The sequence below is a fragment of the Oryctolagus cuniculus genome, chromosome 7 (genome assembly GCF_964237555.1).
Source record: "Oryctolagus cuniculus chromosome 7, mOryCun1.1, whole genome shotgun sequence".
Taxonomy (NCBI): Eukaryota; Metazoa; Chordata; class Mammalia; order Lagomorpha; family Leporidae; genus Oryctolagus; species Oryctolagus cuniculus.
In genome coordinates, this window is record NC_091438.1 from 126,418,876 (window position 1) to 126,438,611 (window position 19,736).

The following is a 19,736-nucleotide window of genomic DNA, read 5'->3' on the forward strand; positions in this document are numbered from 1 at the left end:
CTTCCAGGCCAGCCCTCTGCTGTGGCCAGGGAGTGCAGTGGAGGATGGCCCAAGTGCTTGGGCCCTGCACCCCATGGGAGGCCAGGAAAAGCACCTGGCTCCTGGCTCCTGCCATCGGATTGGCGTGGTGCGCCGGCCGCAGCGCGCCAGCCGCGGCGGCCATTGGAGGGTGAACCAACGGCAAAGGAAGACCTTTCTCTCTGTCTCTCTCTCACTGTCCACTCTGCCTGTCAAAAAAAAAAAAAAAAAAAAAAAAGAAAGAAAGAAACAAGGATGTTTGTAAAACAGGACTTTGTTAGCAAGGGCCTGGCTCAGGTGAGTGTCTAATACACAGTAATGTTTACTGTCACTGCTATTATCAGTTGAGTCTCAAGGGTAACTGCAGTTTCTGGCCTGGGCAGCAGTGTAAATGCTGGCGCTGTGTTTGGAAATGAGGAATGCAGGGTGGTGATCTGAGATGGCCACTAGAACTCTGCTCATCCGCCTTATCTTCCACCACAGGCTTTCAAATCCTGAGACCTTCTAACCCAAAGGTTTTTAACCTGGGAATTTAGGAAGTACCCAAAGCCCTGAAATTATGTCTAAAATGCCATGGTGACCTTCGTTTCTAAGAAGGGCCAAAGCTTTTTAACAATAGATTTGTGACCCCAAAAAGGTGAAAACCATAGATCCAAGCTATTCTACCATGGCCTCATGGCTGTCCCAACACCTGATCCCCTGCTTGGGTTGAGTGTGTAAGTCACAAAGAAAGAGAAACTCATGGGGCAGGTGCCCGTGCTGTAGCAGGTAAAGCCGCCGTCTGCTGTGCCGGCATCCCATATGGGCACCGGTTCAAGTTCCAGGCTCCCAGCTTTGGTCTGGCCCAGTCCTGGCTGTTGTGTGCATTTGAAGAGCAAACCAGTGGATGAAGATCTCTATCTTTGACTCTTTCTGCCTCTCTCTTTTCTTTCTGCCTTTCTTTTTTACTTTAATACTTATTTGAAAGGAAGAGTTACATGGGAAGGGGGAGAGATGGATAGGGAGAGAGACAGGGAGAGAGGGAGAGGAAGAAGAGAGACAGATCACTCCCCAAATGGCCATCCAGGTCTCTCACATGGGTGCAGGGGCCCAAGCACTTGGGCCATCTTCTGCTGCTTTCCCAGGCACACTGGCAGGGAGCATGATCAGAAGTCAAACAGCCGGGACTCAAACTAATACTAATATGTGATGCCAGCAGCACAGGCAGCTCAACCTGCTGTGCCATAATGCCAGCCCCTCCCTCTGCCTTTCCAACAAAATGAAAATAAATTATTTTTAAAAAGAATAAAATATTAATACAAAAAAATGAACCACAAAAACATTATGCTAAATGAAAGAAGTCATACATAAAAGACCATGTACCATTCCAGTTATAGGTACAGGAATTTCTCAAGGTCAGACATTTGAAGATTCACCAGACTCCACAAGATATAATCATCTAATATTTTTAAGGATGAAGGACACGGAGCAGCAAGAAAAAGCACCAGAAATCTTAGACATCCTATGTACAAGCTACCCAAATTCCTACTCACTCATGGACCACACTGTGATTCAAATCAGTGCCCATGCAGTGAATTGAATCACTATGATCTTGGGGCTGGCGCTGTGACACAGCAGGTTGACCAACCGCCTGCAATGCTGGCATCCCATTTGAGTGCCAGTTTGAGTCCCGGCTGCTTCACTTCTGATCCAGCTCCCTGCTAATGTGCCTGAGAAAGCAGCTGAAAAGAGGGACCAAGGGCTTGGGCCCCTGCCACCCATGTGGGAGACCTTCATGCAGTTCCAGGCTCCTGGCTTCAGCCTGGCTCAGCACCAGCTCTTGGGGCCATTTGGGGAGTTAAAGTAGCAGATAGAAGCTCTCCTTCTCTCTAAAACTCTGCCTTTAAAATAAATAAATCTTTAAAAAGGAATAAAATAAAAATAAAACACTATGGATCTTTGCGAGAGATCCCGGCTTTGGGAAAGCTCAAATCAGAAATCCCAGCAGAGATTTTATGCTACCTAGCCACATAATCAAGCTGGCTTTTTTAACTGGTTAGATCAGTTACAGTTTTTTTTAAGGTCTATTTATTTGAAATGGACAGAGAAAGATAGTCCAGGTGCTCATATGGGATGCCAGCATCATAGGTGATGGCTTAACTGCTGCTTAACACAGGCCCCCCAGTTCCAAATTCTGGGGCTAGTGCTATGGCATAGTAGGCTAAGCCTCCGCCTACAGTGCCAGCATCCCACATAGGCGCTGGTTTGTGTCCCAGCTGTTCCTCTTCCAATCCAGCTCTCTGCCTTGTGGCCTGGGAAAGCAGTGGAAGATGGCCTAAGTGCTTGGGTCCCTGTACCCTCGTGGGAGACCCAGAAGAAGCTCCTGGTTCCTGTTCAGCTTAGCCCTGGCCATTGCAGCCATTTGTGGAATGAACCAATGGATGGAAGACCTTTCTCTTTTTCTCTGTCTGTAACTACCTCTCAAATAAATAAATTAAATCTTAAAAAAAAAAAAAGAAATCCATCCTGGGGGTCACCAGGGAAGCTTCAGAGTTCAAACAGCGCAGTATAAATCCCATTGCCATTATGCTGGGCAAGCATGAAAAACCAAACATCTGGGTGTCCTCAGAGACAGTTTTTGCAATCCAACTATAAATCAGTTTAGTGATTACCTGAAAGGCACTGAGTGCAAAAGAGCTCAAGAAAATGTTTCCGCAGACAGAATTATTTTCTGGGGGAAGCACTGTGGCACAACAGGTTAAGCAACTACCTGCACCGTAGTGGCTGAGTGCTTGGGCCCTTGTCACCCACATGGGAGACCCAAATAGAGTTCCAGGCTCCTGGCTTTGGCCTGACCCAATCTAAGCTGTTGTGGCCATTTGGAGAGTGAACCAGTGGATGGAAGATCTCTCTCTCTCTCTCTGTATGGCTCTACCTTTCAAATAAATAAACAAATCTTAAAAAATTTTCTATATCTTGATGGTGATGGTGGCCATATTATTATATACAATGAATATAACTTATTAAACAGCACATTTAAAATGGATGTATATTGTATTTGAACAATAATAAAAAATAGTTTCTTTCAAAAGGGATGCTATGCTACATTTATTCTTTTGGAATTAAATGTTTCATAGGGGTCAGCACTGTGGCACAGCAGGTAAAGCTGCTGCCTGCAGTGCTGGTATCACATATGAGCACTGGTTCAAGTCCCAGCCACTCCACTTCTGATCCAGCTCTCTGCTATGGCCTGGGAAAGCAGCGCAAGATGGCCCAAGTGCCTGGCTCTTGCACCTGTATGGGAGACCCAGAAGAAACTCCTGGCTTCTGATTTCAGATCAGCACAGCTCTGGACATTGTGACCATCTGGGGAATGAACCAGCAGATGGAAGCCCTCTCTCTCTGCCACTGCCTCTCTGTAACTCTGCTTTTCAAATAAATAAATAATAAAAGTTTCATATTTTGTTGCTAAGATTCATCCTTATGATGTATCATAATACCTCATTTGTTTCTGATAATTGCATAATATTCCACTGGGTGACTATTCTAATATATTTGTCCATCCTCTTGCTCAGGGGCATTTGGGTTGTTCCCAGGCTTTTGCTTGTGTAGACAGGGCTGCTATGAACATTCTTGCATGTTTCCTGACATATACATATACATATACATATACATATACATATACATATACATATACATATACATATACATAAATCTAGGATTTATCCCTAGTATTGAAATAACTGAGTTGTAGGGCAGGTAAATGTTCAATAGGAAAGAAACTGTTTTTAAAAGTAGTTTTGGGGACAGTATTGTGGCATAGCAAGCTAAACTGCTGCCCATGATGCAAGCATCCCATATGGTTCAAGTCCTGGCTGCTCCAATTCTGATCCAGCTCCCCACTAATGCACCTGGGAAAGCAGTAGAAGATGGCCCAGTATTTGGGTCCCTGCACCCACATGTAAGACCTGTTTGAAGCTCCTGGCTCCAGCCCAGCCCAGGCTGTTGTAGCCATTGAGAATGAACCAGCAAATGGAAGTTCTTTCTCTCTCTGTAACTCCTTCAAATAAATAAATAAATAGTTCTCTGCTTAGCTTACCTGAGTCTGTCTGTCCCCAGTTCTACTGTGACCCAGGGGCAAGACAGCCTCTCCTCTTGATATATCATTGCTTTATCACTCAATTAATCCCCTCAGCCTCAGCAAATATAAGCACAGAGTGAACAGCTGGCAGGGACCACAGGTCAGGCATGGAGGCTGGTTGGGGTCCTACTCAGAGCATCTGCGGAGCTCCCTGGAGCGCCACCTCCCTATCTTCACTTCACTTTGAGTCTAAAAGGTTTTCTAGGGCCCTCAGTTACAATGTAAATCCCAAGAAAGGAAAAAGCTTAACCTATGTTAAAAGTCCTTCTCAACTGATTAGCAGGAAAGGCATAAAGAACAAGAGCAAAAAGAGGGTTAACAGAAGTGGGAAGAGACAAGAAACAAGGTCCCATGTATTCTAAAGTTACGCACCTTTTCTTCAGTTTTTCAGAAAAAAAAATTTTAACAAAAAAATATCTGTAGGTGACCATAAGCAATTTTTAATATCCCTGCCACTAAAGGTTAATTTCTTTTGGCTAGTGGTACAAAAACAACACAGACAACATGCAGTTATGAAGTGATATAATATTGCCCCACATGCATACTCTGTGGGGCACAGCTCTTAGAGGAGGGGCCAAGGACAGGCACCAGAGCTCGGCTGCAGACTAGAAATAAGAATAAAAATCGCAGACTTGGGGCTGACATTGTGGTGCAGCAGGTAGGGCTACTGTCTGTGACACTGGCATGCCATATGGGCACTGGTTCAAGTCCTGGCTGCTCTGGGCTTCTGATCCAGCTCCCTGCAAATGGCCTGGAAAAGCAGCAGAAGATGGTCCAAGTGCTTGGTCCCCTGCCATCCATGGAGAGGCTCCGATGAAGTTCCTGATTCCTGGCTTCGACCAGTCTCAGTTCAGCTGTTGTAGCCACTGGAGAAGTGAACCAGCGAAGTGAAGATTGCTCTCTGTCTCTCCCTCTCTGTATATAACTCTGAGTTTCTACTAAATAAATAAATCTTTTATTAAAAAAAAAACCAGACTGCTGCCTACATGGAAGACCAGATGAAGCACCTGGTTCCTGACTTCAGCCTGGCCCAGTCCGGCTGTTGTGGTCATTTGGGGAATGAACCAGTGGACAGAAGCCCTGTCTCAGTGTCTCTCCCTCTCTGAAACTCTGCCTTTCAAATATAAATTTCGGTAAATATTTCAATAAATAAATCTTTAAAAGAAGTGAAAACTTCTCTCAGGAAGCAGATGAGAGTCCCATTCTGAAAAATGAGGGAGTCTGATTATCTCCCACGATCCCAACCACTTCATCTCTACTACCTCCCCAACCACCTGTCCTACAGGAGCTTGCCAAACAATTGCTAGATGAATGAACAAAGGAAAACACATGACATGTATGACATGCCTGTGGCAAAAGCAAGCCTCCTAGCCACATTTAGGTGGCACTGCTGTTGACAGCAGGAGGAGTGGCCAGAATTTTCCAGCTCAGGAAAGTTTTCTCACATGGGTAAGGAGGCAGATTATGATGCACCGGCTTAACACTGTTTGTTGCTTGTTCCTTAAATTAGACCACGGGTCACAGGGAGAAACTGGGTAGGTTTCGGCCTGTTGACTGCTCAGGACTGATTTGGCAGAACTCCAGTTCAAGTGTGACAGGGGCCTGTAATCCGAGGCCTGCACCCCGGCTGAGGCCCTGGGCTGAAGCCTGGAATGAACAAATGGTACTTAGACTGACATGAAGCCCCACTGCAGCCCCAGCTCTGTAGAACTTCAACAATTTTATTGACTTAATGCTTCTTCCCAAGTTTACAGCTTAAAGTATGGGCTTGCTCACTGGCTCCTCATTCTAGGCCCCTCAAAGGGCAGGAACTTTTAGCACAGGTCTGGAGATGGGAGTTAATAAGTAAGTTGGAAACCTGCTGGTGCTCCACAATTGGACAGCAGCACAGAAAAACTCCTACTTCCTACTACTGAACACTATCTGCCGAAAGACTCAAATAGGATCGAGACACGAGTGCAGCTCTGCCACTGCTCCTGGCTTCCAATGCCTCCAGCAGGGTACACTCTGTCTATTTCAGGTACAGGATGACGCTATGTCAGTCTACGCATTTTGCAGAAGTACATAGGCCCAAAATTGGCCATAAGGTTTGGTATTACAAGCTCCCCAACCCGGCAGGATGGGAAGAAACAGAAAGTGTCCATGAAGCGCTTTCGGAAGTGGGTCAGGTCTTCCACCTGAACCTCGATGCTGTATTGATTGGCCAGGAGCTCCATGGTCCCTTGCACCACATACTCATTCTGTAAGTGTGAGAGTGAGCAGGTGGAATAGACCACATGGCCTCCTGGTTTAGTGGCAAGGAGTCCAGCCCTGAAAACAAAAAGGGAGAAAACCAATGACTGGTGAACTTCCCCACAGTGGATGAGAAACGTAAGTTGAAAACACTGATAGACAGAGTCTACTATGAGATGAGGAACTGGGATAGACTGCCTTGAAGTCCCTCCCACTATGATACTGCCTGGAAAGTATTCTTAAGGCAGAGACCAATCCAAACTTACTCCTTGGGCTCTCCTCCAGAAGCCTTCTTAAAACGATCCTTTGGCTGGCGCTGTGGCTCACTAGGCTAATCCTCTGCCTGCGGTGCCAGCACCCCAGGTTCTAGTCCCAGTTGCTCCTCTTCAGTCCAGCTCTCTGCTGTGGCCCAGGAGGGCAGTGGAGGATGACCCAGGTGCTTGGGCCCCTGCACCCGCATGGGAGACCAGGAGGAAGTGCCTGGCTCCTGGCTTCAGATCGGTGCAGCACGCCGGCCGTAGTGGCCATTTGAAGGGTGAACCAACGGAAGGAAGACTTTTCTCTCTGTCTCTCTCTCTCTCACTGTCTAACTCTGCCTGTCAAAAAAAAACACCCTTGACCCCTGACTTTAGTTACAGACTAAATCCTGATGCTTGCTATAGTCTGAGCCCTTACCTCGGCCCTAATGCCTTGACCTCAGTAGCTGTTTTTCAAATACTTGCTGCTCACTGGTAATGAGGATGAAATAGGAGGGGCAGGTCTGTGCAGCCCACCCTGGTATGTCTGTCCTACCAGATGAGATTCTTATGTGCCAGAGAAGGACCATCCCACGATGTCTCTCTCTTCCAGATCCCCAGCCAGAAGACTCCTCTATAGGCGACAGTGTTAACAAGAGCTTCCAATCCCCTAGTCTCCCAGGCGATCAGATTCCTAGAGCACTCTAGCACAAAGTTCTGTTTTTATAAATTTATCACTCACGCAAGAAGCTGCATCTGCAGCATGGGCAACATCTGCCGTTCCTTCTTCCTTGACCGCTGAAAGATGTTGTTCTCCTCTTCATGAAGGGAGTGGCGGTCGGTGGTACAGGGCACATCTACCAGCACCTGCCCAGAATGTCAAAGGGTAAAGCATTAAACCTCCTTACAGACTGCTCTTCCTCGGGGCAGTGCTGTTTGAGGCCTCTGGCCTGGAAGGTTTGGTGGACTACTCTGCCAATCCTTCCACTGCAGGGCACCTGACACAGCTTCTCATCCTGGCAGACCCCTAGGAAATAATGAGGAGGAAGGTAATACTCAGGAATATTCATGGTTGGCCAAAAAGCGAAAGCCACACATAAATAACCATAACTGTAGCAGGTTAAGCTGCCACCTGTAGCGTCAGCAACCCATATGGGCACCAGTTTGAGTCCAGGCTGCTCTACTTCTGATCCAGCTCCCTGCTAACGTGCCTGGGGAAGGAAAGCAGTGGAAAATGGCCCAAGTGCATGAGTCTCTGCACCCATGTGGGAAACCTGGAAGAAGCTCCTGGCTCCTGGTTTCAGTCTGGTACAGTTTGGGCCATTGTGGCCATTTAGAGAGTGAACCAGCAGATAGAAGATCTCTCTCTCTCTCTCTCTCTCTCTCTCTCTCTCTCTGTAACTCTTTTAAATAAAACAAATAAATCTTTTTAAAAAATTGGCATTGCCGGCGCCGCGGCTCACTAGGCTAATCCTCCGCCTAGCGGCGCCGGCACACCGGGTTCTAGTCCCGGTCGGGGCGCCGGATTCTGTCCCGGTTGCCCCTCTTCCAGGCCAGCTCTCTGCTGTGGCCAGGGAGTGCAGTGGAGGATGGCCCAGGTGCTTGGGCCCTGCACTCCATGGGAGAAGCACCTGGCTCCTGGCTCCTGCCATCGGATCAGCGCGGTGCGCCGGCCGCAGCGCGCCGGCCGCGGCGGCCATTGGAGGGTGAACCAACGGCAAAGGAAGACCTTTCTCTCTGTCTCTCTCTCTCACTGTCCACTCTGCCTGTCAAAAAATAAAAAAATAAAAAAATAAAAAATTGGCATCAACCTAAGAAGAAGTCTTTAGTGCTTCAGGGCTCTGTCTCTAGCTGTTTGAATGCAAGCATCCAATTCACAGGTGTTACAATGCCAAGAGGAAGCTGGTATACTGAATAACATCAGCAAGCTTCAAAATAATCTTAAAACAGTGTCAGATCCAATGTGGGAATATTTTAAAGTGAGAAATGTAGTCATTGATTCACTTACTAACAGTCTACTCTATGCTGGGTATTAAGAGACAGACAGACAAAAAATTTTAAAAACAGTCCTATATTTATGTTTCAAAACAGAAAAATCATGTTTGGAAAAGATCTGTGACTTTTTAGTTAAGCATAAACTCCAAGTAAATTAATAATGACCTGATGTTTGATATTCTCATGTATTCCTAGGCTACATGAGTTGACATAGTGCATATGGAGTAAGAAAATTAATGAACACTTTGTATCTGAGTTAGGTCATATCTGGAGAACCAGGATGAGGCTGGCCTTAAAAGAGAAAAAAAAAAAAAAAAACACATTAACTAAATGTGTCTCTACCTCTCTCTCTGTAACTCTGCCTTTCAAATAAATAAAATAAATCCTTTAAAAAATTAAAAAATAAAAGAAGTAGGCAGGAGTCAGCACTGTAGCATAGCAGGTAAGGCTGCCGCCTGCAGTGCCAGCATCCCATATGGGTGCTATTTCAAGACCTGATCCAGTTCTCTGCTGTGACCTGGGAAAGCTGCTTGGGCCCCTGCACCAGTGTGAGGGACCCAGAAGAAGCTCCTGGCTCCTGCCTTCAGATCAGCCAAGCTCTAGCTGTTGCAGCCATTTGAGGAGTGAACCAGCAGATGGAAGTACTCTCTCTCTGCCTCTCTGTAACTCTGCCTTTCAAATAAATAAATAAATCTTAAACAAATAAATAAATGAACTAGGCAGTTGTCACAAGCTGACAATAAAATCTTATCTTTTTACTTCTGGTAAAAGCAGAATAGCTTGTTGCAGACCAACCTCCTACTGAGAACAACTAGAAACATTTGAAAAAAAAAAAAAAAAATACGTGTTTACAATATCCGATGTATGGAGCTAACATCTTAGCGATAAAATGTACATCCAGGGGCCGGCACTGTGGCACAATGGGTAAAGCCGCCGCCTACAGTGCCAAGTCCTGGCTGCTCCACTTCCAATCCAGCTCTCTGCTATGGTCTGGGAAAGCAGACCTCTCTCTCTCTCTCTCTCTCTGTCTGTCTCTCCTTCTCTGTGTGTAACTCTGAATTTCAAATAAGTTTTCAAAAAAAAAAAAAATGCACATCCAGGGTAGGCATTATGACACAGCAGGTTAAGCCATCACTGGGACACCTGCATCTCTTATCACAGTGACTGCTTGGTCTCAGCTACTCTGTGCTTCAAAATCCAGCTTCCTGCTAATCTGCCTAGGAGGCAGTAGATGACGGCCCAAGTACCTGGGTTCCTGCCACTCATGTGGGACAGCCAGATGGAGTTCCTAGCTCCTGGCTGAAGCCTAGCCCAGCCTCAGCTGTTATAGGCATTCGGGAAGTGAACCAGTAGATGGAAGACCTCTCTCTCTCTCCCTCTCTCTCTCTCTCTCTTTCTCTCTCTGCCTCTCTGTAACTATGTGTCTCAAATAAATAAATAAATCTTTAAAAAGCCTTCCTAAATAACAAAAGAAATTAAAAGAAAAACAAAGAGCCAAGAACAGATACCACATAGTAAAAGGAGCACAATAAGTAAACACAGTAAAACACCTTAACAGAGCTGAATCCCAGTGTTTCAGTGGCATCAATTAAATCAGCAATTAAAGAAATAAAATTTATAAATAAGCTCAGAGAGAAACCCAAGTCTATGCAATATGCAAAAGATTATCTAAGAGGAAGTGATTCAACAAAGCTAAGTATAAAGAGATAAGCAAAAGTGTAACTGCAGGCTAATCCTCCACCTTGCGGCGCCGGCACACCGGGTTCTAGTCCCGGTCGGGGCGCCGGATTCTGTCCCGGTTGCCCCTCTTCCAGGCCAGCTCTCTGCTATGGCCAGGGAGTGCAGTGGAGGATGGCCCAGGTGCTTGGGCCCTGCACCCCATGGGAGACCAGGAAAAGCACCTGGATCCTGGCTCCTGCCATCGGATCAGCGCGGTGCGCCGGCTGCAGCGGCGGCCATTGGAGGGTGAACCAACGGCAAAAGGAAGACCTTTCTCTCTCTGTCTCTCTCTCTCACTGTCCACTTTGCCTGTCAAAAATTAAAAAAAAAAAAAAAAAAAAAAAAAAAAAAAAAAAAAGTGTAACTGCAATACATAAAAAGAGAAAGCTGTGGGAGTTTCCACAACCCAAAAAGGAGAAAATGTCTACTGATTCTTTCCCCACTCCTCAGTGTCATCAGGAGATGGCTGGAATTTTTGGAAAATGGTTGCAAAGTTACCTAGCACTATTGGATTCCTAAGCCCTGGCACATGGAACAGCAGAGCTATGCGATTCCAAAGAGACTATAAATCACAGCAACATATGTGAATATCTTGGTTCTAATAGATTTTTGATTCTGCTTCAACAGTGTCAATTTTGAAAAATGTTGATCCCAGTCACAGGAGAAAGGAAAAGACAAACTGTTTCACTACACTTAGGAAAAGGCAGGGCAAACTATTCAACATCAAATATAGCACACGTATTTCTACACTGGCAAGGGCCCTGCTCAATACTCATGGTTATCAACCATAAATAACTAGCCCTGCCAGGATGGTGCTCCAGCCCGATCTTAGCTTTGGGCATGTGTCTTGAACACATATGATTTCCTCTATTACATGGAAAGACAGAAATGTGTTCAAATACATATTTATTCTTTGAAATAAACCTTTAACTCTAAAAAAGAAGAGCAGAGCAGAACAGAGCAGAGCAGAGAAGAGAAGAGAAAAATAGGAAAACAGGTGTCAGGGGGCAGTGCTGGCTATGAACGTGTGCTCTGGGGTCTTGTCCTTTCTCCAGTTAATGGACATACAGAGCTGGGGGAAGGACTTACCAAGAGCATCTGGAGCCCTGAGGTAGCTTTCTTCTTTGTTCCGAAAGTGCTTAACACTTGGCTATCACACATTGGCGTTTTTATGTGATTTCTTCAACAAATAAATTAACATTTTCAAGACATCAAAGTTGTTTTGAAATGTGTGAAACACTGCCAAATGAAATGAGAGGTAGTTCATTCTATATTGTTCTAAAAGGCATGATAGGGTCAATAAATGGAAATAATAATAAAAACGGTAAGACTTATTGGTAATTTTGGTGCTTGCTCTATTCCAAGCACTATGCTAAACACATACAAAAAATGTTTTGAGACACAGAGGGACAGAGGGAGTGCTCCGACACATTGGTTCACTCCACAAATGTCCCATGATGTTTGGGGCCAAAGCTAGGAGCTGGGAACTCAATCTAAGTCTTCTTTGTGAGTGGCAGGGACCTAATTACTTGAGACATCACTGCTATTTCAAGAGTCAGGAGCCAAAGCTAAGTATCCAATCCAAGTATCCCAAAATGGGATAAATGGGATGTAAGAATCTTAACTAGCATCTTAACTGTTATCCTAAAAGCTCACCCTTAAATGCACTTTTTTTTTTTTTTTTTTTTTTTTTTGACAGGCAGAGTGGACAGTGAGAGAGAGAGAGAGACAGAGAGAAAGGTCTTCCTTTGCAGTTGGTTCACCCTCCAACAGCCGGCGCGGCTGGCACACTGCAGCCAGCGCACTGCACTGATCTGAAGGCAGGAGCTAGGTGCTTCTCCTGGTCTCCCATGGGGTGCAGGGCCCAAGCACTTGGGCCATCCTCCACTGTACTCCCGGGCCACAGCAGAGAGCTGGCCTGGAAGAGGGGCAACTGGGACAGAATCCAGCACCCTGACCGGGACTAGAACCTGGTGTGCCGGTGCCGCAAGGCGGAGGATTAGCCTATTGAGCCATGGTGCCGGCTCTTAAATGCATTCTTATTTAAACTTCACCTATAGGATAGGCATTACTATTGAACTCACTATACAGATAATGCTGAAGCTTAACTGTAAAGTTGTTTTTTTTTTTTAAGATTTATTTTATTTATTTGAGAGACAGTTACAGAGAGAGGTAGAGACAGAGAGAGAGTGAGAGATCTTCCATCTGCTGGTTCATTCCTCAAGTGCTGTAACAGCTGGAGCTGAGCCAACCTGAAGCCAGGAGCTGGGAGTTTCTGCCAGGCCTCCCATTTGGGTGCAGGGGACAAGGACTTGGGCCACCTTCTAATGTATTCCCAGGCACATTAGAAGGGAGCTGGATCAGAAGCAGAGCAGCCAGGACTTGAACCGGTGACCACAGGGGATGCCGGCACTGCAGGCCAGGGCTTTAACCCACTGCACAACAGCACCAGCCCTGCTTAACTGAAAAGTTTTAAGTAACTCAGCAAACTTCTCTGGCTGGTAAGTAATGGATTTCAGTCCAAGCAGACTGACCACAGAATCGCTATACTCACTCGTGCCATGCAATCTACAGATTTTAACTCAATAAGAGGAGGAACTTTTTAACAACAGAGGTGTTAAACAACAGAACCTCAGTAAGTCTCTGTCAATGGAAGTGAGCAAGCACAGGCTGAATGACGGTGGCTACCACCTGCCGAATCTCCACAGCCAAATCTCCACTGTACGAAGCACTTTCCCTGGATATTCCCTCATCCTCACAGTAATCCTACATGGTGGGATTACCCTAGCTCACATGTTGAGAGACTAAGCAGCTTGCCTAAGATTGGTAAGTGGCAGAATAAAGAAATCTGTTAGGCTGACAGCAGAGCTCTCTGCATTCTCTTCCGCCGCCTTCAAGTCCAGAAAGATAAACGGGATTCCTAACTACATAGGCAGGAAGGTCTTCCAAGCCAATCCAAGATACTATAACCCTGGGGCCAGCATTGTGGCACAGCAGGTAAAGCTGCCACCTGCAGTGCTGGCATCCCATATGGGCACCAGTTTGAGTCCTGCCTGCTCCACTTCCGATCCAGCTCTCTGCTATGGCCTGGGAAAGCAGTAGAAGATGGCCCAAGTCCTTGGGCCCCTGCACCCATGTGGGAGACCTGGAAGAAGTTCCTGGCTCCTGGCTTCGGATCAGCACAGCTCTGGCCATTGTGGCCAACTGGGGAGTGAACCAGTGGATGGAAGACCTCTCTCTCTATCTCTTCTTCTCTGTGTAACTCTTTCAAATAAATAAATAAATCTTCAACAAAAAGATATGGGGGCAGATGTTTAGCCTAGCAGTTAAGATAACTGCCTCTGCCATATCAGAGAAGCTAGGTTTAATTCTCAGCACTGGCTCCTGACTCCAGCTTTTCCTGCTAACTGCAGACCCTAGGAGACAGTAGGGATGGCCCAGGTTGGGTTCCTGCCACCCTCAAGGGAGACCTTTGGCCTCAGCCTGGTCTTGTCTGTTGCAGGCATTTGAGGAGTGAACTAGTACATAAGAACTACATCTGTCTCTTTATCTCTCTGCCTCTCAAATAAATGAATAAAAATGTTTTTAAAAAGTATATACATACGCCGGCGCCGCGGCTCACTAGGCTAATCCTCCGCCTTGCAGCGCCAGCACACCAGGTTCTAGTCCCGGTCAGGGCGCCGGATTCTGTCCCGGTGGCCCCTCTTCCAGGCCAGCTCTCTGCTGTGGCCTAGGAGTACAGTGGAGGATGGCCCAAGTGCTTGGGCCCTGCACCCCATGGGAGACCAGGAGAAGCACCTGGCTTCTGCCTTTGGATAGGTGCGGTGCGCTGGCCACAGCGCGCCGGCCGCGCCGGCCATTGGAGGGTGAACCAACGGCAAAGGAAGACCTTTCTCTCTGTCTCTCTTTCTCACTGTCTACTCTGCCTGTCAAAAAAAAAGTATATACATACACCACTATATTTTTAAATAATGTTTCAAATAATACAGAAAAAAAAAGAAGCAATGGTTATCTATAAGGAGAGAGTTCAGGAGCAAAAGGAAAACTAACTTTTCACTGAACACGCTTTTGTGCCTTCCAAATTTTGTACCATGTGCTATATTAATAGTCAGAAATAAATAAAATTGTTTCTTTGTACTTTATTTTCATGAGGATTTCTTTTTTTATTTTTATTTTTATTTATTTTTTATTTTTTTGACAGGCCCCGACCGGGACTAGAATCGGTGTGCCAGCGCCGCAAGGCGGAGGATTAGCCTAGTGAGCCGCGGCGCTGGCCTCTTTTTTTATTTTTATTTACTTGTTTTCATTTTATTTGAAAGGCAGAGAGACAGAGAGATTAATTTGCTATGTAATGGTTCATTACTCAACAGCCAGGGCTGGGCTGGGCCAGGCTGAAGCCAGGAGCCCAGAATTCCATTTGGGTCTCCCAAGTAGATGGCAGAAACTCAAGTACATCAGATTGGAAGCAGGGTAGCTGGGGGCTCAAACTGATATGGGATGCAGGCATCCCAAGCAGCAACTTAAGCTGCTGTGCCCAACCCATTCATGAGGATTTCTGAGAAACCATGTGACTTGAGAAATAATAAAACTAGTAACTTTTCCCCCACTTAGTTAGGTTCAAACACTTTGCTGCCAACCATCTCCAACAAACACAGCAGCCGGTCATCTAAGTTGAACTGAAACACTGCAGGTGGTATTCTTCCTTCAGTCACCCATGGAGAGCTGGCCAGGTTTAGAAACAGCCTACATGCTCAAACACGGGGTCTGGAGCCTGGGGTCAGGATGGGAAGGCTGGATTTAGTTCAATGGATGTGCCAAAACAGGAATCACTTACCCGATCATAGGTGTCCCCCTCGAGTTCTCCCCACTTCCTGCCATCCCACGAGGTGACTCGAACTCTATCCCTGATACCCTGAGGCACATAGCTGTGAAGAACCTTCTGTAGTCTGCCTGTCCGGGAAGTGGACAGATCATTGGCAGCAAGATTGCCTAAGGAAACAAAGATATTTCAGAAGCCATGGCCCAGTGGAACATCCCACCAGCAATAGTACTGACAGACCAATTCTCAGGGCAATCAGTAGACTCAAGGGGACGGTGCTATGGCATAGCAGGTAAAACCACCACCTGCCATGCCAGCATCCCATATGAGTGCCAGCTCAAGTCCCAGCTGCTCCACTTCCAATCCAGCTCTCTGCTATGGTCTGGGAAAGCAGCAGAAGATGGCCCAAGTCCTTGGGCCCCAGCACCTGCATGGGAGACCCAGAAGAAGCTCTAGCTCCTGGCTTTGGATCGACCCAGCTCCAGCCATTGCAGCCATTTGGGGAGTGAATCAGCAAATGGAAGACCTCTCTCTCTCTCTTTGCCTCTTGCCTCTCTGTAACTCTGCCTTTCAAATAAATAAATAAATCTTCAAAAAATATACAGACTCAAGGGGCAGGGATGTTTATTATGTGCACAGCACAGTATCAGTCACCCTGGAATGGGAGTGGTAAAGGCAAACAGCTACAATAGATCAGAAAGGTGGCACAGTGGGTTAAGCAGCCGTCTGCAGTGCTGACACCCCATATGGGCATCAGTTCAAGTCCTACCTGCTCCACTTCCTATCCAGCTCCCTGCTAATGGACCTGGGAAAGCAGCAGAAGATGGCCCAAGTGTCTGGGCCCCTGTACCCACGTAGGAGCCACAGATGAAGCTCCTGGCTTTGACCTGGCCTCATCCTGGTCATTGTGGCCATTTGGGGAGTGAACCAGCAGATGGAAGATCTCTCTCTGTCTTTCCCCCTCTCTCTGGAACTCTGATTTTCAAATAAATAAATAAATCTTAAAGAAATGAGGCAGATCAGGTAAGAATAGTTAAGAAATATGCTCTCTCCTACCATTTTTTTAAAAGATTTATTTATTTATTTGAAAGTCAGAATTACACAGCGAGAGCAGAGGAAGAGAGAGAAAGAGAGAGATCTTCCACCCCATGGTTTACTCCCCAATTGGCCACAACGGCCAGAGCTGCGCCGATCTGAAGCCAGGAGCCAGGAGCTTCTTCTGGGTCTCCCACGTGGGTGCAGGGGCCTAAGCACTTGAGCCATCCTCTACTGCTATTCCAGGCCATAGCAGAGAGCTGGATCGGAATAGGAACAGCCAGGTCTCAAACTGGCGCCTACATGGGTTGCCGGCGCTTCAGGCCAAGGCGCCAGCCCCCTCTTTTTTTTTTTTTTTTTTTTTTTTTAATATTTATTTACTTATTTGAAAGGCAGAGTGATAGGGAGAGAGAGATCTTCCATCCTTTGGTTCACTCCCCAAATGGCTGCAATGGCCTGGGATAGTCTGAGCTGATCCAAGCTGAAGCCCAGAACTCCAACTGGATCTGCTATCTGGGTCTGTGTCTGCTGCTTTCCCAGGTGCATTAGCTAGGAACTGGATTGGAAGCAGAGCAGTCAGGACTCAAACTAGCATTCCAATAGAGGATGCTAGCATTGCAAGCAGTAGCTTAACACCACAGGGTGCCAGGATCACAAGTGGTAGCTTAACACACTGCGCCACATCACGGGTCCCTCTCCTACTATTCTTGAAACATGTGGCTCTTTTCATCTTTGGTAGATACTACAAGTTATTTACCCAACATGTATTCTCTTATTCCTTAGTATTAGAACCTTAATTTTATTGGGAGTCGGCAATGTACCCAAAAAAAGACTATTTCCCAGCCTCCTTTTGTAATTAAGTATGACTATATGACTATATGACTCAGTTTCGGTCAATAAGTTGTAGGCATAGCAGGTAAAGCCACGACCTGCAATTCTGGCATTCCAAACAAGCAACGGTTCAGGTCTCGGCTGCTCCACTTTTCTTTTTTTTTTTTCCAAAGATTTATTTATTTATTTGCAAGTCAGAGTTACATAGAGAGAGAAGAGGCAGAGAGAGAGAGAGAGAGAGAGAGAGAGAAAGAAAGTCCTCCATCTGCTGGTTCACTCCCCAGAAGCTCCTGGCTTCAGCTTGGTCCAGATCTGGCTGTGGCAGCCATCTGGGGAATAACAGGAGATAAAAGAGATATGTCTCTGTCTCCTAATTCTGACTTTCAAATAAATATTTTAAAAAAATAAGCTACTTCTGAAAACATACTTTTGAAAAGGTGACACAAGAATGGGTATTTAACCTAGTGGTTAAGACATTGGTTAAGACATAAGTATCGGGGCCTGTGCTCTGGCGCAGCAGGTTAACATCCTGGCCGGCAGTGCCAGCATCCCATATGGGCGCCGGTTCAAGGCTCAGCTGCTCCACTTCTGATCCAGCTCTCTGCTGTGGCCTGGGAAAGAGTAGGAGATGGCCCAAGTCCTTGGGTCCCTGCATCCGTGTGGGAGACCTGGAAGAAGCTCCTGGCTCCTGGCTGCGGATTGACGCAACTCCGGCTGTTGCAGCCAATTGAGGAGTGAACCATCGGATGGAAGATCTCTTTCTCTCTCTGTCTCTCCTCTCTCTGTGTAACTCTGACTTTGAAATAAAATAAATAAATCATTAAAAAAAAAAAAAGATATAAGTATCCCACACTGGAGCACCTGTGTGCAATATCCAGCTCCAGCTTCCTGCTAATGCAGACCCTGGCAGGCAGCAGTGATGGCTCAAGTGACTGCGTTCCTGTCACCCACATGGGAGACCTGGTCTGAGCTCCTGGCTCTTTTTTTTTTTTTTTTTTTTTTTTTTTGACAGGCAGAGTGGATAGTGAGAGAGAGAGACAGAGAGAAAGGTCCTCCTTTTGCCGTTGGTTCACCCTCCAATGGCCACCGCGGCCGGCACACTGCGGCCGGCGCACCGCACTGATCTGAAGGCAGAAGCCAGGTGCTTCTCCTGGTCTCCCATGGGGTGCAGGGCCCAAGCACTTGGGCCATCCTCCACTGCACTCCCGGGCCACAGCAGAGAGCTGGCCTGGAAGAGGGGCAACCGGGACAGAATCCGGCACCCCGATCGGGACTAGAACCTGGTGTGCCGGCGCCACAAGGTGGAGGATTAGCCTATTGAGCCACGGCGCCGGCCGCTCCTGGCTCTTAATTTTAGTCCTGGCCACTCCAGGCATTTGGGAAGTGAGCTAGTGAGTCAGAGCTCTCTATTTCTATCTCTCCCGGCCCCATCCCCATCCCTCCCTTTTGCTCTCTCTTTCAAATAAATATATTTTTTAAGATTTATTTATTTATTTATTTTAAAGTCAGAGTTACAGAGAAGGAGAGGCAGAGGTAGAGAGAGAGAAAGAGAAAGATCTTTCATCTGCTGCTTCAATACCCAAATAGCCACAACAGTCAGGGCTTAGCCAGGCTGAAGCCAAGAGCCAGGAGCTTCTTCCAGGTCTCCCAGGTGGGTGCAGGGGCCCAAGCACTTGAGCCATCCTCTGCTGCTTTCCTAGGCACATTAGCAGGGAGTTGGATCAGCAGTGGAGCAGGGGCTGGCACAGTGACATAGGTTAATCCTCCACCTGCAGCGCCAGCATCCCATATGGGCACCGGTTCTAGTCCTGGCTGCTCTACTTCCAATCCTGCTGTCTGCTGTGACCTGGGAAAGCAGTGGAGGATGGTTGAGCGCTTGGGCCCCTGTATCTGCATGGGAGACTGGGAAGAAACACCTGGCTCCTGGCTTCGGATCAGCGCAGCTCCGGCCATTGCGGTCATTTAGGGAGTGAATCAACAGAAGGAAGAACTTTCTCTCTCCCTCTCACTGTCTGTAACTCTACTCAAATAAATAAAAATTAAAAAATAAAATAAAAAAGAAGAAGTGGAGTAGCTGGGACTTGATCCAGCACCCGTATGGGATGCTGGTGTCGCAGGCTGTGGCTTTACCCGCTATACCACAGCATTAGTTCCGAAAAGAAATTTTTATAACAAGCAAGTTCTATTCACCTCCCTCTGATCTTGAGACCCATCATATGGTACGATCTTAACTAGGCAAGGTAGGGTACCCTCCCTGCCCAAGACACCAGCACCCTGACTTACGGCAACAGCCAGTCTGAAGTAATGCTAATGTCTTTCCTCCTGGGGCCGCACACAGGTCAAGCACGGTGTCCCCAGGCTGCAGGCCAAGGGCCAGGACAGGCAGCAAGGAGGCAGCATCCATCAGGTAGTAGTCCATAACACCTTGGCTGCCAAGTCTGGAAGAGAACAACTGATAGTTAAATTGCAGGACAGATCACTCATGGGAGTCAAGGCCTCAAAGTCCACGTTAAGGAACCTATGAGCTCCACTCAGCAAAAGCTTACTTCTCAAAATTCACTTATACAATAGTTAACAGTGATCCTTTGAAAACACAGATCAGAGGCAGGCATTTGGAGGAGCAGCCCACAGTGGTCCACAACTGGGCCAGGCTGAAGCCAGGAGCTGGGAACTCAATCCAAGTCTCCCACATGGGTGGCAGGGATTCAAGTACTTGAGCCATCATCTGTTG

The 19,736-nt window shown here is 46.8% G+C and overlaps 1 protein-coding gene across 4 annotated transcripts in view; it reads right to left on the bottom strand.

The window, feature by feature from the left end:
* Positions 1-5,839: 5,839 nt before the first annotated feature.
* The window catches only part of NSUN4 (NOP2/Sun RNA methyltransferase 4), a 28,046-nt gene continuing 14,149 nt past the window's right edge, over positions 5,840-19,736 (bottom strand). For all 4 annotated transcript variants that reach the window (XM_002715124.5, XM_051856522.2, XM_070078563.1 and 1 more), the window contains 4 exons: positions 19,289-19,443; positions 15,155-15,309; positions 7,349-7,473; positions 5,840-6,448 (listed from right to left, as the gene is read on the bottom strand). In XM_002715124.5, coding sequence (XP_002715170.2) covers positions 6,172-6,448; positions 7,349-7,473; positions 15,155-15,309; positions 19,289-19,443 — 712 coding nt within the window. In that variant the 3' untranslated portion in view covers positions 5,840-6,171. The remainder of the gene's footprint in view (positions 6,449-7,348; positions 7,474-15,154; positions 15,310-19,288; positions 19,444-19,736) is intronic.